The sequence below is a fragment of the Thamnophis elegans genome, chromosome 7 (assembly GCF_009769535.1).
Source record: "Thamnophis elegans isolate rThaEle1 chromosome 7, rThaEle1.pri, whole genome shotgun sequence".
Lineage (NCBI taxonomy): Eukaryota > Metazoa > Chordata > Lepidosauria > Squamata > Colubridae > Thamnophis > Thamnophis elegans.
In genome coordinates, this window is record NC_045547.1 from 28,339,413 (window position 1) to 28,366,541 (window position 27,129).

The 27,129-nt window shown below is 37.9% G+C and overlaps 1 protein-coding gene across 4 annotated transcripts in view; it reads right to left on the reverse strand.

Moving 5' to 3' along the window:
• The window catches only part of RBFOX2 (RNA binding fox-1 homolog 2), a 197,033-nt gene that overhangs the window by 40,198 nt on the left and 129,706 nt on the right, over positions 1-27,129 (reverse strand). For all 4 annotated transcript variants that reach the window (XR_004255698.1, XM_032220537.1, XM_032220536.1 and 1 more), the window contains 2 exons: positions 21,987-22,211; positions 5,297-5,443 (listed from right to left, as the gene is read on the reverse strand). Coding sequence is in view for 3 of the 4 variants with exons in the window: in XM_032220537.1 (XP_032076428.1) it covers positions 5,297-5,443; positions 21,987-22,211 (372 nt within the window). In the remaining variant the exon portion in view is untranslated. The remainder of the gene's footprint in view (positions 1-5,296; positions 5,444-21,986; positions 22,212-27,129) is intronic.

Below are 27,129 nucleotides of genomic sequence, written 5' to 3' on the forward strand. Positions count from 1 at the left end.
ATCAAATGGGGTTTCAAAAGTTAACTTTTTAAACAAAAGTTCAGTTTTAGAATGCCATTATCTGTAGATAAAGGTTCCACCACAAAACCGCGAAGCCCTTATCCGTGCTGACATAAGTGCGGAGGGCAAATCCGCGCCGTCCGAAGCGCTAAGGAAAAACGCGACCCTACGCGATGACATAATCACGGAGGGCAAATTTGTGCCTTCCGAAGCACTCAGCACCCTAAACCTAACCCTAAACCTAACCCTAAACCTAACCCCTAAACCTAATCCTAACCTTACCTTAATTTAAATCGGCTTTCTGCCGCCGCGCTGTTTTAAAGCGCCCTTCTGTCGCCACGCTGTTGTCGCGGCGGTGATGACGTTGCGGCTTTAGCGACGCGGTTTTATCACCGCTATTTTGACGAGCGCGGTTTTGTCGTGCCACGGTAGATAAATATACTGCATAGTTATTTTATTTTCCAAAGCTTTTCCATTTTAATCTTTTCCATAAAATCTTTAATACTTCTTAAATTATTTGCATTATTTTATTTAGGTTTAAATACAAGCATGCTTTTACCCTTACAACAATCTTTTAAATAGATTAGTCTGACAACAAGTGGCTCAAGCTATTTAGTGAACTAAGAAATACTGCTTTGGGTTTAGAGATTAGAATGTCCTTTGCACATTCCCATACAGATTACTACGTAAGTATGTATGTATTTACATGTTATGATAGCCATCCCTGCAATCAGAAGCTCTTTTCTTTAACTGTGCCATTTCTAGTCTACTTCATTGTCGAACTCCAAACACTGTACTTTCCATGAAATCATTATAGGATACAACTATACATCATACTTTTTTAAACCACCAATATTATTTTTCACTGAGGATATCAAACAAGGCATTATTTTTGTTGCTGCTATTATTGTTGTTGCTGTTGTTGTCAGATGTTTGGGCTGGGTTTGGCATTTATGTCCACCTATCAAATCCTTTCCATTTGATAGAATTGGAACATAGAATTGAAAGATGCTGTTAAATAATACTGTATTCAACCTAATATTAAATATATCTTTGCAGGATGTACAATGTAAAAACATTAAAACAATTTTTAAAAAATATCAAAAATACAATTGGCAAGAAAGACAAAAAACTGGAAAGGAATACAAAAAATGAAACCTATACAATTCAAAGGATGAAGGAGTAGCATGGTATGTCTTATGACTAACATTGTGTGCAGAATAATAAATTATTGTATACTGTATACTTTTAAATTTTAAAAAATAAGATAACTCGTTCTTTTAAATAAAATAAAGCATTTATTCAGTGTGTTGATAAAGGCTCCTAAACATACCAGTATGTTTAGACATTATCATTAGTATTTTTCACTTGTGTTTTATTTTGTATGGTAGTCATATAGCAACAAAGAAGCTGCTTTCATGTGATTCATCCAAAAGAAAGCTTTCTTGTTCAAAACAAAATGCTAATATGTATCTGAGTAAATACTTTATCCAAACATTATAGTGTCAAACTGAAATTACCCTGCACAAAAATTCTGTACTGGCAGGAATTAAGGTCTAGATTACTGTTCGCTTCTTTGTTCCACCCTTTAGGCTATCTTAAGGCTTAAAATGGCTTATGGTCTTGCATGAATGCCCCAAAAATAAAGCCATTCTGGCAGGCAGTAGCTCTTCAGGTGATATCAGAAGCAGAAAACCAAAACAACTTGTTAATACTAAGGGCAAAAACTAAAACATGTATATTACAGATGCTGCTGAATGACTTAATAAAGCAAAATATTTATATAATATTCTCTCTGTCCCTCACAGAAGAGCTTTCATTTTATTCTCGCAGGTTCATTGCCTTGCTCTCTCAGTGCTTCTGGAAAGAAGTTACAGCAAACTCGCCTTTTAGGACTGAATTTGTCCCTGCATAGAAGGTGTTGTTGAATCAACATATGTTCTGTAGTTGTACATACATAGTACTCAGAATTATCATCACTATTCCTTGAAAAACACTCCAATTGTACCACGGATGAGAATACCTATGACCCAGTGGTGGGTTTCAAATTTTTTTAGAACCTCTTCTGTAGGTGTGGCCTGATTTGTGGGAGTGGCTTGCAGGCCATGTGACTGGGTGGGAATGGCCTGCGGCCATGTGACCGGGTGGAAGTGGCTTGATGGCCATGTCCCTGGGTGGGAATGGCTTACGGCCATGTGACCAGGTGGGAGTGGCTTGCTGGCCATGTCACTGGGTGGGAGTGGCTTGCAGCCATGTGACTGGGTGGGCATGGCCAACTTGTAAAATGTGGTGAAACTCACTTAACAACGCTCTTGCTTAGCAACCAAAATGTTGGTTCAGGAACTCTGGCATTGAAGTGTGCAATGAACTGTGTCAAGTTACAAGACCCTTGCACCCCTAACCCTTTAAGGAAAAAAAACCCATGGGTGTTCAAACTTGACTTGTGGACTTCAATTCCCAGAATTCCTCCTCTCTTCATGATGATGATGTGCGGATGGGCGGGGGGAGGGAGCTGGAACCGGTTCTAAACGGCACGGCAGATTTGTGGAACCTCTTCTATAGAAGAGGTTAGAACTGGCAGGAACCCACCCCTGCTATGACCACACTTGAGCCCAAAATTTCTGTTGCTAAGCAAGACTGTTGTTAAGTGAGTTTTGCCCCATTTTACAACTTTCTTTCTTGTGGTTAAGTGAAACACTGTAGTTGTTAAGTTAGTAACATGGTTGTTAAGTGAATGTGGCTTCTCCATTGACTCTGCTTATCAGAAATTCGCAAAAGGTCATGATATGACCCTGGGACAGTGCAACCATCCTAAATACATGGCAGTTGCCAAGTGTCCATATTTTCGATCACATGGCCACTAGTTTGTTGCAATGGTCGTGTGAAAAACAATTATGTCATTTTTTCCAGTGCTGCTTTACCTTCGTATGGTCATTAAATGAATGAATGAAGGACTATCTTGTATTATCAGCTAATCTATTAGCTGATAACTCCTTAAAGTTTTTTTAAAAATGGCAGCAAAATACTATTTAGTCATGATCACTGTAAGGAAACTCTGGGTACAATTATGTTGTGAAAAAGTGTGCCTATCTTTTTAACATTTTAGTTTATTACACTGTTGTTATTTGATTTTACACAAACGTTTAGTCAATGGCCACAAACCAAGTCGAATACTTCGAAAATAAGCTGCAATACTGCAAACATCTACTATTCTATATCCCTGATGGTCTAAACAAGAGGGAATGGGATGGATTAGGATCCTTGTTATAGATCTGGCTGCAACTGATAGCTGTAGATATATCCATCCCAGAAGCTCCAGCTGCTAGATTGTAAAGTCCTAGCCATGGGGCAATAGAGAAGAGCATGTCATGGGACTAAAAAAACACAGCAGTTAAATATATTACTTTTCTATTATTCTTGGCAGAGGCAAACACAATATTTTCTGGTCAATGTCTCCTCAGCATTAGTGGGTGACTAACAATACACACCCAAATATTAAATTAAATGGACTAAAACCAGATTGCTAAGTCATTGTGCTTTGTTTATTAAACTCAATAGCAAGACAGATTTTTTGCTCTGACTCAACTGTGCTGAGTTTCATCAAGCCTGTGTGTCATTTTCTTTAATGCAGAAATATGGTTACTCACTATGGAGTCACTAAATAATGCTCCAGGATCAAGAACCAATCATTTTCGCATCTTATTTTCTTCTATTTTTGAATGAGAGGCAGTGTGGTACACCAGTGGGTATTGGACTAGGACTGGCAAAATTCAGATTCACTTAACTATACACTCAGAAAACAGGTGAATAATCTACAGAGGACAGCTGCAAAGATAACAAAATGTGCTAGAGGGAAATAGGACAACCACAGAAACTGTATGAATTTCACCTGGGAAATGGTAGAATAGTAATGAAATTAAGAAAATGAATAAAATTATTAAACAGTAAGGACAACAAATAAAAAGTGACTGTTATTTGATAATTTTATTTATTTTGTGCCCATCATACTGCTACCCTCTCTGTTTTGCCAATAACCTTTATTTAGATTTATTTAAAAGCTATGAAAATCAAAGTATAAGATATAACTCAAGCAAATCTTTTTCACACAGTTCTTTAATGCACTTACTGTTTCTCAAAAATCATTCTCTATCAATTCGCTTTAGCTAATGATCAAAAAAGGCAGCTTAAAACAGACAGAGTTGAAGCATGTTTAAAGTGTGAATCCAGCCCTGTCTGATGGAAAAATAAAACACACTGGCAGTCTTCTTAGTAGCATTAAGAACATCTTAAAGACCAAGACAATTTTCAGAAAATAAATACAGGTAGTCCTTGACTTGCAACCAGAATTGAGGCCAAAATTTGTGTTGCAAAGTAAGGAATTTGTTAAGTGAGTTTTGCCCCATTTTATGACTTTTCTTGACAAATTTGTTAAGTGAATCGCTTCAGTTGTTAAATTAGTAATACGGTTGTTAAGTGAATCTGGCTTGCCCATTGACTTTGCTGGACAGAAGGTCGCAAAAGGGGATCACATGACCCCAGGACACTGTAACCATCATTAACGTGAGTCAGTTGTCAAGCACCTGAATATAAATCACGTGACCATGGGGATGCTACAATGATTAGAAATGTAAAGAATGGTCATAAGTCACTTTTTCAGTGCTGTTGTAACTTTGAATGGTCACTAAGTGAACAGTTGTAAGTTGAGGAGTACCTGTACCATTAAGGAATAATTAATTCCCACTCATACTTTAGCACCTAGAGCCACAGCTTGGAGATGAATGAAATGTGTACAAGGAAACCTTTATTCATTGGTGGAATACAACTGAATATAAGTGCATTTCATTGCTAGTGTGGGAAAACATCTGCAGTCCTAAGACCAACATCCAGAAGCATTGGACACAGGGTTATTTGAAGGTTTGGAAGTTTGGTCTAGTGCAGAGTTGTCAAACTTGACTGCATTGCAAGCCATATTGTGACCTATCAGGATTGTTTTTGCCTTTGGGGGCTGAGGTGGGTGGGGCCTGCCGCGTGTTTGACATGCCTGGTCTAATAGTTAAGGCATCAGACTAGAAAGCAGGAGAGCAGGAGTTCAAATCCTGCCTTAGCCATGAAAGTCAACTGGGTGACTTTGGCCCAGTCTCTCTCTCTCAGCTCAACCCAGGTTTGCTGTTGTGGGGGAGAAGAGGAGGAGGCAGGTGTGTTGGATAAGTTCACCACCTTGAGATTTGTAAAATTAATAAAGGGGGATATAAATCAATCAATATTAGATTTCTGGCTGTGGATACTGCTAACATACCCCAAACATCTGCCGGAGGTCAGGATCCCGAAAACGGAAGGGAATGTTGGACACATGGAGCCGTTTTGGGGTAGACTTGCTCTCAGCATTCTCACTGCTTTGTGTCTGCGACTGTTGGCCATCTGTCTGTGCCCCTCCTTCTGTCTGCTGCAATCACAAAAATCAGCCATGATTAATTAATTATTTAATTCATGTTTTGCACATTAAAATATCTACATCAATTTAGCAACTGAGTAAATTTTCATAAAAACAGTTCAAATAAACAGCAATCGTTTGTTGATGTGAAAGATAGAGATGACAAATAGTAAGAAAACTTCCATAAGGCAATATCGGACTCTCAATGCAGTTCATGTAAATTAGTAAATTGAAGTCCACACCTTTTTCTTGAAATAACATATTCAGTTTCTACCAGTTTAAATAAATTGGCTTATTGTGAAATTAACCTTGTCCTGATTGCTTAAATTTAAAAGCCTACTGGCATGCTTCCATTATCTTTTAGCTTTTAATATTCCAGTGCTAAAAGTTTTCAATTGTTAATCGTTATTACATAGCATATTAGTATATTTAAAAGCTAACACTGGCCTTATCTTGTTGCAATACTTCAAGCCACCCTATATGGTGTAGATTATTTGTAAATTAAAAATGAGGCTAAAGACAATTTGGTTTGCCTACATGATAGCAATGAGATCCTGTCACTGTTTCATAAATAACTTCTGTCGTAATGTACAATTATAATCACATATAATTAAATATCTCTTTAACCCAATGCTGTCATACACAAGTGCTGTATTGCAATTTTATGGACTGGGAAGCAATCTGTGAACTCACACCAAATACCTACTCATCCCCCATTATTTCCAATATATGATTCCCCAAAACAACTGTTATGTCATCACTGCAAAATCTATTTGATTCTTTCCATTATTCCCCCACCTACACAACTCAGGAAGCAGAAGGGTGGTAGAAATCACCCTAATTATAGATCTGTATTTCAGCAGGAAAAATGCTACTACATTTGGAATTGGGGTGTCACTAATGTCAGAGTCCAATAAGCAAACAAGATCAAGCACCAAACCAAATATAGTAGATTTCAAGGACTTAAGTAACATTAAATTAACTTCGCTGGGGACAAGCCTATCAATTTCCAGTACACTCTGGTATCCTAACTTTGCTTCTCTTCTACATTATATCTATATCAATAGAAAAAAAGAAATCAACAAGATGCACTGCCTCCTGACTTTTTCTATTTGTTGTTGCTTCACCAAAATGAAAATCCCCCCCCCCCCATTTAAAGAGACTGTTAGATGCAATTGTTATTTGGTCAGCAATATCAACTCATTAGTCTACTGCAGGGATGTCAAAATTCAATTTCATTGAGGGCCATATCAGGGTTGTGTTTGACCTCGGGGGGGGGGGGGGAGGATGGCCGTGACCAGGGTGGGCATTTGTGTTGGCAGTGCCTGTGGTGACCAGAGGGCTGTGCCAGGGAAAATTGGCTCCTGATCTCCATTTTTGTCTGCGACTACCTCCTACAACCCTTTGCCAGCAAAAACAGAGTTCAGGAGGGCTGCACACGGCTCTCATTGAGCTCCATTTTCAGCTGCAATGGCCTCCTGCAACCCTCTGTCACTGAAAACGAAACTTGGGAAGGCCACAATTAAGCCAGTCCTTTACTGTTTTCAGGACAGCCCCACAGGCCAGATCTAGGCACCCCGCGAGCCAGATGTGGCTTGCAGGCCTTGAGTTTGATGGACTTCTGGTCTACAGCCTTAATTACATATGATGGTTCTAATGAAACTTATCTTAATCATTGTGAGAACTATGTTAGCAGAAGAGTTTAACAATTACTTAAATAATTTTACTGTGTTTTAGTTCCTTATTTTTATTCAATTATTTATTTATTTGTATTCATTTATTTGTATTCTGCCTTTATTATTTTGCAAATAACTCAAGGTGGTGAACGTATCCAACACATTTTTCTCCTCCTATTTCCCAAGAACAACAATCCTGTCAGGTGGGCTTGGCTGAGAAAAGAGTGACTGGCCTAAAGCACGGCTGTCAAACTCATGGCTCATGGGCCAGATGTGTCACATGGTGGCCATGTCCACACCCAGTTTAGCAAAGGGCAGGAGTCACGATATGTCACGTGATGCCACCAAGACAACATGAGTTTGACACCCCTGGCCTAAAGGCACCCAGTTGATGTTTATGGCTAAGGCAGGACTTAAACTCATGGTCTCCTGCTTTCTAGCCTGGTACCTTAATCACTAGATTGGCTCTCAAGATATTTGTGCATATGCATAGATATCTTACCTTATCTTACATATATTTACACATTATTTTTTACACTGGGGCTGATGTGTCTTGCTGAGAGAAAATATATTTCCTTATCTGATGCCAGTGGTGCCTAAAAAACCTCCAAAACCTAGAGAGACTCAGTTTAGGAAGGCAGGTCTAAAGAGCTAAGGAACCAAAAACTTAATTTAATCATTATTTCAATAATTTCTAAATGTACGCAAATCCTGTTATGACCCAGAAATCAACAGTATTAAGAAATCTAGTTTTGGTAATATCTGAAAAATATGTCCATTTAAAACCCGCCAAACTGGGGCCAATGTTTAGGAAGCCAGGTTCTGCCTGTCACAAGCCAGGACAAAGGGTGAGTGATGGAGGAGTTACACTTCCTTAAAAAACCTTGGTCCAGCTAGCCCAGCTGGTAGCACTTCGTGAGGGCCCCTTTCCAGGGTTACCAAAGAAGACGGTCAATGAAGAGGGCTCTATGCCAACAGCAGATAAAGCGGCAGAACCATCTTCTAGGAGAAGGGAAACTCTGATTACAAACCTCCACTGCCTTATAGCTATATCCACTACTGGAAAAGGCTTTGGGAGTCAACCTTGAGGCAAATTCCGGACCCGGAGTCCCGGAAGCAGTTCGTGACTATGTACAACCACGTTCTGGTAACTCATGCGACGCAGCTGGAACCTATTGTATCGGGTCTGCCAGTCCATTGGACTATTTCAGTGACGTGGAGGGGGGGGGGGAATCTGCTGCTTGGGTAACAGTCTATCCTCCATATTAATCTACCCAGACCTCATGCTCTGGAAAGGACACTCCAGCTTTACCTCTTTCCAGAGCACAATACCATAGTCTTTTGAGACTGAAGGATGCCAATGCAATGTCCATTTAGAACTAGATCAGTCTTCAATGCAGTTATAACAAAAGAAAGCACAATGAAATGATTCCTATTTCTAATATTCTAATATTAATTCAAGAATGTTGTAGTTTAGCCATTCCAATTAATTTACATGATTAACTGTTTTTAGTTAAATGTATTTTAAATAATTAATATTGAACGATTTAAAAAGAGATGTACTTTATAGTGGACTTAAAGTAGGGAGAACAGAATTCAAAGTCCCTGCTATGCTTGTAAATTGAAGGTTTACCTACATCACAACATTGCTTAGAAGGATTCCCCGTGCCGGGGATTGTTATGTATAATCTACTATCTCATGGAGAGGGGCGGGGGGGAATACAAAATGGAAAATTTATTTTTTGAGTCAATTTCTATTTTAATATCTATCCAGCTGAAATAATCTGACACAGCAACATATTTATATTTGCCTTAACAGTTAAGAATTCTGTTCACTGAAACAGCAAACTGATGTTTTTCCTTGATTTAATTTAAGGACATTGAATATAAGGGACTAAGAAATATCTAAGAGGGAGGGAAATTTCTCCAGACACTGCAGTTAGCACCAGGCTCTTTTCTTCTACTTTCTCTCTTCTAGACATGACCTTGGACTTGTCCATGAGATTTTCAGAACTCACAAAAACCCTTCAGCAGCAACATTCATAAGGCAGTGTGCTGAGCGCAGCAAGAGTGGCTTTTGGCTTTGCTTCAATCAAGTAATGAATATAACACTAACGCTGTCTTACCATCTGTAGCCACGCAATGCAAAACAAGACACCAAACAGCTGGGATAAACTAATTCCATTCAACCAAGAATCAATTTCAATCAGCCTCAAATACAAAACACGTAAAAGTTTCCTGACAAAGGTACATCTGATCATATCACAAAGATACTATTTACAGCCGCTTTCCACTTCCCTCTTCATAACACTGACAAAATTATCTCCAAACAAATGTGCACTGCATCCTAAAGGGAGAATCAATGAGGCTGGCTTGTGATTAAATGACATCATATTGCTTGGCAGTTTTATTTTTATAACTCTGTCAGAGCCCTCTATTCTCCAGGGTAAAATTATCCACCAGGAAGGACAGAATGCATGACATCTCATCCATCATCTGGGCAGATAACAACTAGTAAATAGTTTCCCAAAACAATCCATGGATGTTATTTAACTTTTGTAGTCCAAGGAGTCTCTCTCCTCAAAATGCTTTTTTTTCACACTCTGAAGCATGGCTAATGCAAATTTCCAAATTGTGAGCTCTTTGCAACAGATGGTAAAATTGGCAAGCTGATACAGCCTTCCAGATGGCTTTGGACATTCTGCCCATCATCCTCATTCTTGGTCACAAATGCAGCAGACAAAGGGAGGGAACTGGGAAAATGTAAAAACTGGTGGTGTTCAGGATAACAGGTCTCACTTGGGTAATATGAATAATTGCCAGGGATGTGTCTGCTCCTCTTGACCTCTTCCACAGGCATCTTTATGGTGCCAGGCAGATCTTCATTCAATAGATACTCCTCAAAATTAATGCAAATTGTGCATGACTGCTATCTTGTTGTAATTCTCTTGTTTTTACTGATGTATAAGGATTATTAATTATTGAAATTGCTTTTGGATTTTTAGTTGCGTTAAACACTTTTTGGAATGAAAAGAAGAGTGAAATAACAATTTTCCCCCCTAAAACAAATAGGCAGTGAATTTGACTTTCTACGTGTTGTCTGTTTCATCTAACTACTATACTTACCTGGCTTCATGACTGAAAAAGAGTTATTAGCAAAAAGTCTTATCCACCTTTTTGTGGGTAATATTACACAGAAATTTAAAACTAGTTTAGAAAGGACATTTATTGGTTGCAACCAATGAAAAATAAAGCCACAAATAAATTGTAGAATCTGAAATCGAAAGAGATGTTTGAGTAAATGCTGGTAGAGAAAACAGCTTTACTACAGGAGGCTGTTGCTGGAAATGGCAAGAATAGGATCTTCCTGAATTTACCTTCACTGTAAATTTGAATATGAAACATGTATCTTTCAGGATTTTTATGTATATTCTGTTTCATGTAGTCTACCAGATAATATATAAATCTGCAAAGAAATGATATTTTACCCTTGAAATGATAAGACTTCTCAGGTTTTTTGGTTCTGTGAAGTACTGGGAATAAAATTTGGAAAAGCGGTTAAGACATGTCTCCTTACTTAAATCTAAATAAGAAAAGCTCTTTCCAAAGCAAAAGTTGTGCCAACCATACATGTATCATTTCTGAAACAATTATCTGCTATATCAAATTTATGTCAGCAAAAAACAAAAACAAACCTGAATTAAAATAATACTATCAAACTGGAAACAATTTTCTGTTTAAAAAAGAAACCAGCAAAATAGTTTCCTCAGAGCATGAATTTAACAAGAAAAAATTTGGTCACAAATCACAAATTGGAAGCATCTATTAAAAATGAAAATGACTCTAAATTTTACACAGAACATTTTTCTCTGCAGTAATCTAGGGTATACGTTTTAAAGTAAGAAGTATTTTTTTCCATTTAAGCTGCAGTTCTGGAATGAACATTTAGTCAAACAATGATAAAAAAAAACAGTGGAAAACTCTAGGATTTTAAAAAAAAATTAACTACTAATGTGCGCGCTGGCCAGCTGAGTTCACCCTTTTTTAAAGCCATTTTTCACCCTCCACAGGCTCCAGGGGCTTTATAGGTGCCTGGGGAGGACGAAAAGTGCCTCCCCACACACCCGGAGGCTTCATGAGCTTCCCTGAAGCCTCTGGAGCGCAAAAAACCAGCCCCATGGGGAAACCGGAAGTTCGGAAAAGGACTTCCAGTTTGCTCGGAGGGTTGTTTTAAGTGCTCCGGAGGCTTCAGGGAAGCCTCCTGAAGGTCCCTGAAGCCTCCGGAGTGCTCAAAATGACCCTCGTAGGGTCTGCTTTTGCCCTCTGGAGGCTTCAGGGAAGCCTCCTGAACATCCCTGAAGCCTCTGGAGGCCTTCTGGGGGGGGCAGGGGCAGCTTTTTTTGCCCTCCCCAGGCTCCTATAAAGCCTCTGGAGCCTGGGGAGGGCAAAAAAAGGATGCAAAAAATTGGGGGGTTGCGCCTGTAGTGTGCGCATGCACACCGGGGGGTCATACATTGCATTATGGGTGTGGCACACCTGCGCATGACCCCCCTGCACTCCTCCCACGTATGGCACGCAAGCCAAAAAAGGTTCGCCATCGCTGCCTTATAACATATCACTATATATTCCCAATTAAATTTTGCATATTAAGTCTGTTCCCTGTATAATTTCCTCACATAATTCAACACAAATAGTATTTATTAGGCCTGGGATATTATTGCACTGGCAAAGAGAAATAATGTGACCAGAAAATATATCTCTCCTTGAAAGTATACCAAACAAAACAAAAACATTGGGGTTTTCTTTGGCTCATGGTTTTTTTTGTACTAAAGGAATATCTTGTACTAAGTAAGGTAGAAAAAGCATAAAGACTCTGTGGGCCAGATGAAAAGAGGGAGGAAATGGGCTTAAAATGGATCAGCTATTAACATTCTTAATTGCAGCCCATCCCCCAACGATATTTGTGGAGAGAATTTGGAATCTCTCTCTCTCTCTCTCTCTCTCTCTCTCTCTCCCTCTCCCCCTCTCTGTGTTATCCTGCTAACAGATAAAAAGTGTTATCCTGCTAACAGATAAAAAGAGCTTCAAGGTTTTTCATATAATTCATTTGCAATATTGGGTTGAGAATAAATAATGAAAATACATATATACAATTTATTTTCTGGCTGTTCTTTGTTCTTGGAAGATAAATTAACAGACCAACTGATGGATACTGAATACAGCTGGCTCAAGCAAAATGACATGTCTGGATCAGGTGTCTTCATGACATCTGCACAGCTCATAATCCCAGGAAACCAGTAAGAGAATATTACAACCACGACCAGATCTTGTCCTCCTGACATCCTCTATGTTAAATTACAGAAATATATATGTAAATCAGCTTTACTGAAATTTTTTTAGTCACAGACAGGCCAGAGTAGAAAGTTTATTAAAGGAGAAATTATTCATGTAATAGATAACTGTTGAGAATAGAAAAATTTCCATAGCTAATCTTGAATTTCTAGCATCAGAGCAATAGCTCAATTCAGATAAAATACAACCTCAAATTAAGACTGGAAAGCAGGGATTCTGTCCCCTCTGGCATATTATGATAACTGAAAAGGAATCAAATCAATACAGTAAAAATCAGGTTTGCCTGCAAGGATTAAGGTGAATTATTGTTAGAACTGAAGCTGTTTAGGCAAGAACCAGCAGCTCTCAGCTAGACATTATATGTAAACATTGAATAGACATTTCTCAATCTCAAGTCAAGGAAGAGAACAGCCAAATTTCCACTGGCTAGGAATGTGCACTGTCTGTGTCTCAAAACATTTACCAAATTCTTCTGGTTCAGACCCAATTTGGCAGAACTGAAACCTGGAGCATTTTGCTTAGCTGTTCCAGACATCAGCTAAAATAATATCCAAAAGATTGTAGAAAACAATTATGAGAAGACCAATGCTCCTCAACCCTTTCTTATGATTCATATAGTGGACTTTCTGTAAATTAACTCTAATTTTGATGCATAGACAAGATGTGCTTATACAACAGATGGAATCTGTAAATAAAAATAGGAAACAAGTTGGGTTCTAAATTTTTGATTCAATTCTTTAAGCTTAATTAAGTTCAGTATTCTTGTAATGGTCTGGAGATTTATTGAATAAACTATTTACTCATTTACTAAAATTAGTGAGAATTTTTAGAAATAAAACTGCAATTTGCATAATGTAGTTAATTGCAATAAATGAATTTATTTACTCCCTAGTACCAAATTTTGTTTTGTTTATAGAAAGAAATTGTGATTACATTACAATTGAAACTGTATTGTAATTTTCTGCATATCTTACCTAGAATTCAGAAACCCCTCACGAGTCACGCTATCTAACCCACAACTGCTTTTTTTCCCATTATTCAGGTATCAACCAAATTAAGATGTGCCTGGAACTTTATCATCCACATGAAGAACATCAGAAACTTTCTGAATTACAAAAGGCATATGGGGGAATAAAGCTTTGTTCAATTTTGTATGTGAATGAACAGTTCTATGTTGGCTGATGCTGATACAAAATAAGTAGTTTAATATGTTTGGTTTTCTGCTACATGAACCTCCAAAATAATTATACTGCACAAACAATTTTGCAAAAAACTTTTAAACACATTAGAGATCAAGAGAGCTTTGTTGTACACATTAAAGAAGGTTATAACAACAGTTCTGGCTTAGTCCAAGATTCCAATCAACAGAGGTTGTACAAGTTTTTGTTTTCATCATTATCAATAAACTGTTGATGCGGTGATGGAGAATGTGACCAACATTTTAAAGAATTTTTGGGGATTCCCAAAAGTTTTCCCCGACAGGCTTATCTTAGCAGCAAATATACACTCCAGAAATGATGTATGCTTATAATAAAAGAAGTTATAGATATTTAATGGTTATTAAATACTGGAATTAAATGTGACAGCTATGGCCAAAATAAAATGCTTTGCTAATAACATTAAGAATGGAACTTGCATTTCAGCAGACATTAGTGTTAACATACTCGGTTCTCTGCCAAACATGTTTGTCTATACCAAATTAACTACTTGGGGGGGGGGGGGGGCAGAAATTATACAGGCACAGTGACTGTTACTAGGAGACAAACACTTTTAGCAGTCCTAGTTCTTCAGGCCTGGATGGCTTAGGGCTTCAATGGATAATCAAAGAAACTACTGACAATTCATCCAATTTTCTAAATTGTTAAATGGCCATTGATGTCCCACAGAATCCCAAGTTAAATTTTAAACTAAGAGCATTCTTTCTTGCAATTATTTTTGGAATATTTAAACTTGTTCCCCAGATTTGGAAAATGCATTGCTGATTCCTGAAACAAGTTATTTTCTTTTCATGATTTTTCAACTTTACCAAGGAAATCAGGATGTAATAATTCAACATTTACTCTACCAATGTGTAATTTTCTGCACATTCTTAAAAGAATAGAGTGGGCTGAACAACCATGTCCAGCAAATATATGTCAGTGGTTGTGTATCAAGCTAGAGAAAAGTGCCAAGTAATATACCTTAAGGCTTTGTTTTTCCAAATTGGACAATAATACAAGTGAAAAGAATCTGGTTGAATCACAAGCTAAATCTGAGTCAGCAGTACAATGCAGTTGCAAAATAAAGCAAATGCAGTACTATACCACATCAGCAGATCAAGACATGTTTGTCCCTATTTTGTATCCTCTTGTCTGCACTTAGAATATTATGTATGGTTCTGAGTACAGGATCTTAGGAAGGGCACTGAGCAGAGTGGGACACAGTGGTTAAGATGTTTGATTATAATTGGTGGGGGCAGTTTCTAGTTAGCCATGAAAGGTCACTGGGTGACTTTGGGTCAGCCATCTTCTTTCAGCCAAATCTACCTCACAAGTTTGCTGTTGCAAGGAAAAGTACACAGCGAACACTATATATACCACTTTGAGCTGCTTCCAAAAGGTGGGATATAAATCTGATAGATAAATAGACAAGATCATGACTAGAGGACAACAACCAGGTAAATAAAGAGGCTGGCAAGAAAAGCTATGAGAAACAGTTGAAAATGTTGGATGTTTAGCCTGGAGAAGAGAAGATGGAGCATATGACAGGCAGATAGATGTGTACAAGATGAAGGAGAATTGGTCTGAATTGTTCAGAAAAAAATAAACGATGAGTTTAAATGACAAGGAGTGAGATCTAAGATAAGCATAAGAAAAAATAAACCTAAAGCTGTTCAATAATAAAACAGTCTGTCTTGAGTGGTAGGCGCACCTTAACTGTGGCCGGGGTGGCCATCTGTCAGGGATATTACAGTTTTGTCTTCCTACATGGGCAGGATACTAGATTAGATATTCTCCAATAACCTTTCCAAACTTTACCTTCTGTGATTCCTTGGGGATATTTACCCATTTATCAGTGAAATGTGTGTCCGTTCTCCATCCATCCATATCTTCATGGGCATGTAGCAAACTGACTTCCAATTTATTTCAAATATGTAAGTTGGGCAACAAATAGGCAATTCTCTAACTCATTTTGTAAATGACATATGAAGCTCTTCTTCATATTACAGCCCTATTAGCTGATGAAAAACAGTGCTGTTTTATGAAGTATATTGAAGTTATCTCCTAATATGGAAGAAGAAAGGGAGGCTTGGCAGCAGCTGGTAATTAAGGTCAAGGCTCATATTATTCATCCTCTCCTCATTTTATTAAATAAAAAAGCCTCCCTCCCTCTCTCTCTCTCTCTCATCTATCTATCATCTATCTATCTATCTATCTATCTATCTATCTATCTATCTATCTATCTATCTATCTATCTATCTATCTATCTATCTATCTATCTATCTATCTATCTATCTATCCAGCTTAGCACTGCCATAGAAAAGATCCAGTTTTATTTCCAGGATTTGCCTCTTTCACTGTTGAGCAACAGGTCTCGCGTATTCCTATGCCAAAAAAACTTAAACCATGTTCCTGGAATTGATATTACTGTTCTGCATATTATTTCATAGAACTTATTATACCAACCAATGACACATTGTTCTGCTATTACTATATTTGGCTTGTGATACTAGCCTCAAACATTGGACTATATGAGGTGATAAACTGTCTTTTTATCATTTTATGACTGTGCCCTGTTTCTGAATGTCAGTCATGTCATTTTACTTGCTCTCATGTTTTTTTAAAATTCCTCCTAATTCATGAAGTTGTTTTTTACAGATAAAACTGCATGATGCGAAAGATCCTTATTCTTTGAATTCAGTTTCAGGTTTATGAAATCAAAATCACAGTATTCCTGCAGGAAGTATCTTTTTTTTAAAAGTACCATTAGCCAGCTCACTACAAAAAAAACAAAAAACCCTGAAAGTATTAAAAGATTAAATCCACCATGTGCTCTTACTATAATGTTCTTTATTAGGAAGTTAAGAGCTAACAACAGCTTAACAGATAGATAAAGCTTTCAGTTTGATAATCTGTCAGCATGTTGCCCAATTTGAGACTGTAAAACAATGTCAACCAAGAAGAACATAACCTTAATTGGATCCCCTGCAACTCAACTCTTCAGATTTTTTTTTTTAAAAACCCAGGTTTATTTTTACAGAACTGTATACATCTGGCTATATCTTAGAGAGAATCAGCACCCAGATGGGGTAGGAGTAGCTTGAATGATGCTGAGAGTGATGCTGATGGAAGCATAAGCTTCTGATAGGATCATCAATTTTAAAGTCAAAATGGGAGAAGTAAAGCTAAGAATAATTCACAATGTGGATAAGGGAAGGCGGATATGGAAGTACGAGGAAAGCCAATCCACTTATGAGAAGTTAGCTTAAAATTAAGCTTAGAAGACAATGCCAAGCCACTTCCATATTGTTGTTGATAAGAAAACTCCATAAAGATAGATAAATTTGGGTGCCAGCTTAGAAGTCTCTATTTCAGTTATAGGGGAAGGATGTATTGGGCTTGCTGTATAATCATTTTTTGTACAACAGAGCAAGCTCATCTATGAGTGGAATATATCAGACCTAGTTCTATATATGAGATATTTTAACAAGCAGGACTTGCTAATTTTTGTTGAGGACAAATTCTGTAGAATCTTCCTACTAAAAGACAATTTAGCTAAACATAAGTGAAAGCTGTAATGCCTGATGGAGGTGCACATGGCGACAGTACAATTGTCCCTCAGGAGATGTTAAGTGTCAGAGGTAGCCAAGGTTCCTAGTAGGATGCACCACTGTTCATTGAGGAGAAGTTTTGCTCTGTGCTTTGTATGCTAGTTTGATACCTGTCTCCCAGTCAAGTTCATCTTGACTGTGACAGTTAACCTAGATTTGCACCCTGTGTTAGGCTTCTGGAAGGATACAAAAATGCTATTGAAGGCTCTGAATACATATTCTACTCAAACAAATTTTGACAATCTGAAGTTTGAAGTTTGAAGTTTATTGGTATTTGTATGCCGCCCACTCCCAGGGGACTCTGGGGGGCTTATAGACAACAAGGGAATTAAAAATTAAAAAATTAAAAATAGAAACATAATCATTTTAAAATTACACAACATACATACACTTAAAATGGGGCTGGATGCTGATCAACAGCCCCAGGACTGCCGGAACAGCCAGGTGTTAGTGGCTTTACGGAAGGCCAGAAGAGTAGTGAGGATCCGGATCTCTACAGGGAGATCATTCCATAGGGCCGGGGCGGCAACAGGGAAGGCCCTCCCCTGGGGGGTCGCTAGCAGACATTGACCCGCCGATGGTACTCGGAGGAGGCCCAATCTGTGCGATCTAATCGGTCTTTGGGAGGTAAATGGCAGGAGGCAGTCTCTCAGGTAGCCAGGTCCAATACCATGTAGGGCTTTAAAAGTAACGACTAGCACCTTGAAGCGTGTCCGGAGACCAATGGGAAGCCAGTGCAGCTCGCGGAGGATAAATGTAACATGGGTGTATCTAGGTACACCCATTATCGCTCGCGTGGCTGCATTCTGGACCAGCTGCAGTCTTCGAATACTCTTCAGGGGCAGCCCTATGTAGAGCGCGTTACAGTAATCCAGTCTTGAGGTGACGAGGGCGTGAGTGACCATCCGAAGGGCCTCCCAGTCCAGATAGGGTCGCAATTGGTGCACCAGGCGAACCTGGGCAAAGGCCCCCCTGGTCACAGCCAACAAATGATGTTCTAACGTCAGCTGTGGATCCAGGAGGACTCTCAAATTGCGAGCCCTCTCTGAGGGGCGTATAACTTCACCTCCCCCCCCCCAGGCTAAAAGATGGAATAACTGGACCATCCTTGGGAGGGAGCATCAATAGCCACTCGGTCTTGTCAGGATTGAGTGCAAGCTTGTTCGCTCCCATCCAAACCCTGACAGCCTCCAGGCACTGGCACGTCACTTATACTGCTTCGCTGAGCTGGCACGGGGCAGACAGATATAGTTGAGTATCATCCGCGTATTGGTGGTATTTAATCCCGTGCCGGTGAATGATCTCATCCAACGGCTTAATGTAGATGTTAAATAGGAGAGGGGACAGGACCGAGCCCTGCGGCACCCCATAGTTGAGAGGCCTAGGGGTCGATCTCTGCCCTCCAACCAACACCGACTGCGACCTGTCCGAGAGGTAGGAGGAGAACCACCATAGGACGATCACTCCCACTCCCACCTCTCGCAACCGTTGCAGAAGGATACCATGGTCGATGGTATCGAAGGCCGCTGAGAGGTCAAGAAGCACTAGGATAGAGGAGTGACCCCTATCCCTGGCTCGCCAGAGATCATCGATCAACTTCAAACTTCAACCAAATTTTGACAATCTGCCTGATGTCTACTTTGAAATTCTGGCTTCATTTATTTAAAAAAAATGGACCTACATGCAAGGTAGCTTTATTTGGTTGGATGATGTAGATCTTGGACGAGAACCCTCTCACATTTTTCTAGATGATGTTTACAGATATTAAGAGAGTCAATTTCCAAATTACATACTCTTAAGGAGGGTGAGTACAGGGGATCAAATAAAACTTAAATAGGACTTCAAGCAGTAACTGGAGATCCTATATTGAGTAATCTTAATAAGAATATGACAATGGACCAAAAGGACTATGTATTCAGTCCAATGTTTGGACTGAAGAGAAAGTTGACAATTCAATGCAAATTGCAAGAAGCAATGCAACAAATCAAAAGGGTGCAGTAATACTGATGTATACTCGGAATGAGAAAATTGGAGATATGGATGAACTGCAGCAAGATTTAGATTGGATGAGCACGACAATACGAGAAATAGGTTAGGAGACTTTTGGGGGGAGGGGTAATCTTTGTTTATTGTTAATACCTTCTTCCAACAAAAGAAATACATACTTTAAAAACAGTCATTAGGATCACAAGGGCTACATTACAGAAACCAAAAGGCAGAGGAGTGCAATTTGGTCAGCCACAATGCTTCTTCATGCAATTCTGAAATAAGACCATGAATTATTGAAGTCAAATATATGGGTTAAAATTAGAAAATTAAAGGAGAAGGAGCCAGCAAGAACTGATTTGAAAACAAATGATCAGAATGTAAAATCAGTGTAAGGAACAGATACAATACATGAGAACCTGGGAAACTATAGGAACAAAGAGAGACTTTGAAAACTAAATCATAAAAATATGCTTGTCATTTTAAAGAGAAAAAGATCATGACAGTTAAAAATAAGCTATGCTGGGAGGAGGAAGATAAAAGCCCTGGTCAATAAATTATCTTTATAGGGACTGTAAACAAAAATTTGTTCCTGAGAGACTGAGGGGCTAAAAATAAGGGAAAAGATAAGTTTTCTTCCTCTAAAAGGGTTATGATGCAAAAAAGCATGAGAAAGTTTTAGATCTAACTGGCTACAATTTCTAAATTTGCTCAGAATTCAGATCAGCTAGCTCTCCTGAACTTGCACAGAAACTGCCAGCTATCTTATAAAGCTACCACTTCCTGGAATACAATGAAGATATTGTTCTAATCCATGCTCGTCCATCAGTAAGATCCAGAGAAGGAGGAAGTCAACATTTACACAATAGATCCAACGGATGGAAATGAAGGAAAAAGTATTCAGGAAGCACAAGAAATTTTATGAAAGGAAACACTCAAGGTGCAAACACTTCCTAAAAGATGCAAAAATAGGAGAATCTCAATGCAGAATTAAAATACTGAAGAGAAAAAGTGACTTTTATACAAAAGAGAAAGGGGAAAATGTAACCAAAGAATACAGGTTATCTCCAGAAACTGCAGGAACTTTGTAAAAAAAAAAAGTTATAGCTCAGAATATATTGAGGGTTGTTAAGAGATGGGGGGAAAAAAATAAAAAGCTATTCTTGCATGATAAAGATAAAAGGATAGCAAAAGAGACTGCAATCCATGTGACAGGAGAGAGCAATGAAGCAGTACTGGATGATGGGACTTTTTTAATTCCTATTTTGAGTTTGTCTTCTCTCAGGCGGAAAATGGAGCCTTAGCTGCATCATGATTATACCAGTGGGAGAAGAAAATTGCAGCTTACAATATTTAAGGAGCCTATAAGAGAAACTGTAACTAATTCAAATGAATTTATCTCTCAAGAGCCAGATGGATTACTTTCCTACTGAAAGAACAAGTGCAGGAGATCATAGAGAATCACTTTTGGTAATCTCTGAGAATTCCTGAAAGAATGGTCATCTCCTTCTTAAGGAATACCTGGGAAACTGTTAGACTTGTCATTTTTAACATTTATACTAGGCAAAGTCTTCAAGCAGCATGCTTGTGAATTATTGGGGAGGCATGCTACAAGCAACAGGATCCAGCATTGATTTACTGGACACAAATCATACTAGACTAACCTTATGTTATTTCTTGATAGAATAACTAACTTAATAGATCAGAGCAATGCCAGAGACAAAATGTGCTTGGAACTCAGTAAAGTCTTTGACTAAGTGCTTCAGAATATGGTAAAATACAAGCTAGATATTATTGCTATTGCCTGATACTACTACAGCAACTCTGGACAGATTACAGATTTAAAAATAAATAAAAAGACCTAACTATATTATATAGAGATGGGGAAGTGGATTTATTTTCCATTAACAGAATGACAGAGTTGGAGGTCTTCTGGTATAACCCTCTGCTCAAGTTGTCCTCCTGTCCTATTAAAGGACCAGAAGTAATGGACCAAACTACATGGAAGGACATTCAGGGTATATGTTAGAAGAAACCTATTATCTATATGAGCTGTTAGTTAGTAGAATAGGCTATCACAGACTGTGGTGAGTTTATATTTCTAGAAGTCTTGAAATGACTAAATGGTCTTTGTCAAAGATACTAGCAGGTCCTGAACTGAGCAATGGTTTAGATTAGATCATTTCCACTCTTTGATTCTATGCCTTTTAGACAGCGCAACATTCAGCATGACAGGTGTGCACCAGTATCTTTATATGTGATTAATATGCCTAAAAAGATGACTGTGGATCAACATCCCATGATAATTACAAATCTGGAAAGAGACAGGCGTGATGTAACTCATATTCTGCCTGATGCAAGTTAGTTAAATCATAGGAAGTAAAAAATAACCTGAGCCACACAGAAAGGAACACTTTAGCATAGCATGGCCCATGAGCATGTTGCATACACAAAATGAAGAAAATATGATTAGATGTCCATAGTATCCTAAGTTATTTCACTAGCACCTGTTTTAATACTGAACAATCTCATTCAGATGAATCTGACTGTTCCATTTCTTTTTTGCAATAATTGGGAATTCTTTTCTTTTGTTTTAGCTTTTGCCAATGAAATAAGAGGAAATCTCAAACTGCAACTTTGGATGAGTAATGCTTACCTATGCCATTTTAAATATATAAATACCAAATAACCAATCAAATAAATTCTCAGCTTTAAATGGTGCTGAACCTACCGTAAGAGATCCATTCTGCGTGGTGGCTGTATTTGTATTCTGTTCTCCATGCGTTTGTCCGCTTCCATAGATTGTCAGATTGTGCTCGCTGGTCTGGCCTGCATAGTCCTGAGTGTGAGGAACACCATACTCTGTGGGGATCCCATTCTGTGGGGGAGGTGGGAATGGGATTGTGGTGAATGGCTGGACCATTGTGTCAGGAGTAGCTGTTGGCTCCTGGTTACCCTGGAGAGAGAAAAAAGGCAAACAGCATTAAAGGAAGGAAGGAAGGAAGGAAGGAAGGAAGGAAGGAAGGAAGGAAGGAAGGAAGGAAGGAAGGAAGGAAGGAAGGAAGGAAGGAAGGAAGGAATATACTGTCAACAAGGGACAGTTGGTGGTCCAACTGGGATAAAAATAATAAAATTAGCCTGAATCAAAACACTGCAGGATGATGGACTCAGTTTATGGGCAGTAATCTACCACATTGGTCCAATGCAAGTTGATGGATATGTTTCTGACTTCCCAATTTAGGACCAGGAGACAGTCACTGGCTTCTGTGGCTTAGAAGTGATGCATTCTCCCTTTTTCTTTCTCTCCACTACAGATGGGTTATCTCACCCACTGTTCAGCAGCAAAATCTCTTGTCTCCTAGAAACCATCCACATACTTTTCTTTAGCATGTTTAGTGGAAAAGCACGCTTAGCATAAGAAACAAATGTTTAAATAAAGGTTCCAAGTTAAAGACACTTAGAACCCTATTTACTTAAATGCAGAGAAGAAATCAAACTTAGATTCCGAATTCTTTGATGATGTATGTATCGGATCAATCTTTTTTTCAAAAGAATATGAAAATGAAACAGCATCTGTACTGCGATGCCCAGGACTCAGTATTTGGACAAGTCATTTCCTCTGTTCCAACCTTGTGATTATACTTCTCAAGAATCAATCCTAAAAGTGTTCTATTCCAGAATATTTCCCTGCAGGCTGAAAGTATTTACCAAAGTTACCCATATAGAAGAAATGAGCCTCTAAATGATATTACAGAAGCATCTGTTTAAAATACAGAATACATGCTAGCAAAATAAGAACTTTGGATGAGAGTTAATTCAATGCTACACAGAACACCTTAAAAATGTTTAAAGTAAAACAGTGCCGTATAGGTGCCGTTTCATGTTCTGAATTCATCTTTTCAGAAAGGATTGTTCTGATATATCATGAAAATTTTTGGATCTAAGTCTGATTCCTTCTCTGCATTTAAGTTAGTCTTTGAATGAGAACGATGTCCTAAACAAATATGTGTAACATAGATTCCTTTACTTAAAAACAAGTTTAATATACTCATTAACTACGGAAAGAAGTGACCATAAACAGAGTGGCTAAAGGGACACCTGATCTATCTTTTTGAAGAAGAATATAAGCCCATGTGTGAAAGTTACAAAATAAAGGCAGTAAACATACACTATATGGCCAAAAGTATTCACTCACAACTAATTCTGATTATTTGGATGGGTGAGCAAATACCACTAATGACATTGGTAGAGAACTAATATATGCCTAAAGCAGCAGTCCCCAGCCTTTATGGCTTGGCAGCCGGGAGGTGGGGGGAGAACTGGGCCATGCAAGCAGCAGGCCGGCAAACATGAGCACATACAGCTCAACTTGTGTGAGCAGCAGGCACCACGTGTGCACATGTGCATGCAGCTTGACTTGTGCAAGCCGACCTGCCACTCATGCAAGTTGAGCTGCGCATGCATGCATGTGCGCCAGCCCACCTAGCCCAGTTGTGAATAGGCCACAGCTCGATAGTGGGCCGCAGCCCAGGGGTTGGGGGTCCCCTGGTCTAAAGTACTTCAAATTAAAAACTGAAAATGTGTAGAAAGATGAAAGAATTTAAAAAAATAAGAGCAATTTATAAATATAAAATAAAAAGGCAATTAACATAATTATTAAATCTTTTGCATTTAAAAGTCCAGGAAGTCCAGGTAGAGACTTACATCTTAGCTACTTTTTAAAAGATAAGAGAAAATGAAGGCCAAATTAAATTCCTGACACAGCAACCAGGAACAGCATCTCTTCCTACATTCATTAAACAGACCTCTGACACTAGGGAGATGGGTGTCATCTTCAAAAAGGCCTCTTTTACAACCCATAAGGTCTGGAAGCATTCTAAATTATCCTCACTTTTCCATATATAGCAATCCAGTTAATCCAAAGTTTTCAGTCTCTCAAGAAAACAATCGAGATGAATTCCTAATAATTCAAGGAAAAGGAATGAGGCAACTAACATATAAGTTCCCTCATTCTTACCTACAATGTAAATAAATTTGTATATGCTATTTTGACAGTATATAAAATAAAATAATCTTCAGGGAGATGCAAAATAAATGCCTACATATTAACATTAAATATGTTATGTTGTCATACTAGTATTTTTAAAGCATGTTAAATCAGTATTTTAGGCACAGCATTTCTTCATTTTTTTCCAAGTCTACTGCACATTGATGACTTTTTAATGATCGAAAAGGAAAAAAATATGCTGAAATAAAAGTGTATTTTAAAAATGCTCTTTATTTCCCCACATGTTTAATATACATATGAATCTGAATCTTAATAGAATGCTTGTAATGGACATTGATAACATATTTCAACAATGTCTGAAGCAAGATTTGTTATAGAAAATATCTGTATAACATTCTTTCAATACTGAATCTTTGGTATAGAGAGTGCTGAAAATCTCCTTCTAAAAAATATAACTTAAAGGAAAAGGTGGTGGGACTTTGAAACCTTTTTCATTAAAAAGCTCATATACTTCATGAATTTTCAGACAAAGGTCTCTGTCTGAAAATTCTTTTTCAAGAGACCATCTTGATTCATAGATAGGCTATACTTTGGGGTAATGAAACTAAATGTATCCAAGTCTACAAAACAATTTCTTCTGGATCTTCTCATCAGCTGACACAAACTCATCATGCCTGACAGAAAATACTTAATTTAAGAAACAGTGCTTTGACATAAGGAAGTATCAAAGAGATCACTGTTGAATATCTAAAAAAGAAAAAAAAACCTGAACAGATTAAAACTTGAAACAGATTAAATAAATGTTTCACATCCTTTATCAATAGGCCTTCAACTCTCATTTTTGACAAATAAAATGTTGAATTGAATTGAAGAACACTTCTAACTAATCATTCAGATATTAACTATGTCCCAAATTTGTTTTGATACTAGCCTATGTGGACAATGTCTACTAGGATTATATTGCCAAAAGTATTCGCTCACAATTGAGTCAGATTATGTGGATGGGTGAGCAAATACTTTTGGCAATATAGTGTATATGTCTATACCAGAGAGATGAGAGAGTGATATATAGATACATATTGGGAGAAGAAAGAATGGCAACAACAATTTATTTTGAGAATTCCAAATATTACCAGCGAACACATAATGATTACTACTCTTAAAGATGTTTCTACATGTCTACACAAAAAGCATTGTTTTGTAATGCTCAGTTCTAATAGTATACAGTGTTATACAACCAGATCAGATTTTCCATACCCTACTTCTTAATTATACATGCTTCAAAAAATAATTTGGAGATATATGGAAAAGCATACAATAATATTATATTCCAGGTAGCACAAAATAAAGCTTTTTTCCCCCATTTTTAACTCAATTATAAAGCAAGCATTGAAAGAATTGGATTTCCCCTTAATTTAAAAACAACTGATCCTACAATAACCAAACGTTGACAAGGAAATGGTTCCTATTTTTTAGTTCAATCTGCTAACCAGTCAACACAAATGTACTTTATTATAGTGGATTTTCTTTCTATAATCAATTTCTAACAATAGAAATTGCCTACATTTTCATTAGACCAAAACAACTCCAGAAATTTATGATCCCTTCTATTAACCAATATAATGTTCCAGTTTTATGTAATGGCATTTGCCACTACATTTGCTACTGCAGTTCAATATTGTAAATAATATTTAATAATGTTAAGTATGATCCAGCATACATTGGGAGTTCTTTTTACAAAGAAATGAATGTGATTAAAGTTTAAATGAGAAAGCATAAGTAATGAAAGAAACAGAGGCATAAACCCACGTACTAATACCTTTACAGATGCCCACATCTTTGGTTTCGTATGGTCCTCGCAGAGGAGAAGAAATTATAACCAGAAAGCCATAAGGCAGCTGCAAATTGCCAGCCTGCTACTAGATGGCATAATATAATTCAGAGCCTCTAATGACAGGATTGCCTTGTAAATATCATCTCTCATTGGACTATAAATTCAGGGAGAAGACCAAACCATTGCATGTATACCGTTTTTAGCATTTATTTATGTTAGATTTATTTATGTCAATTGTCCTCTCAAATTCCAGGACTGTTTAAGTAATGCTCTCCATTTTATCCCTACACAAGCAACCCTGTGAGCTAAGCTGAGCAGAGAGTGAGTGAGTGGCTCCAAACTATCCAGATACTTTTCATTCCCAGGCTTTGCTTTACAGGCCAGCTCACAGTAAACCCAAAAATATAAGATATATAATATTGAGTGGGGAAAAAAGAACAGAAAGCCATAACCAAATAATTCCAGCAATTGTTGTGTTTCAAGAACATGTTTTATAAGGAGAAACAATATCTAAAACATCTTGTGTACTTTTCTCTTCCCTACACTACTTATCTGACTATTTGGACCCTTCCTTTGAGCAGATTGGCTTGTTTCCACTGGTTATGAAGCTTTGTAAGTGTCCTGTTCGCTATCGTGCTATTCTCTGTTGACATTGTGAGAACTAACTTTCACACTGGCTCTTTCTCATCTTAGTCTAATGCATTCATATTATACATATAAAAATCAGGTATGCTGACTATTAAATGAACTCTGGCTTGAAATATCTATGCTAATTTATTCAATTTAAGATTTGTAGCCCTGTGTTTATTTATTCATTTTTTACTCTACCCATATTATTTTATATGTAACTCAAGGCAGAGAACATACCATAATACTCCCTCCTCCTCCTCTTTTCCCCACCATTACCCTGTGAAGTGGGTTGGGCTGAGGTAGAACAACAGGCTCAAAGTCACCCAGCCAGCTTTCCTGCCTAAGGCAGGACTGGAATCACAGCTTCCTTATTTCTAGCCTGCTGCCATAACCAGTGGACCA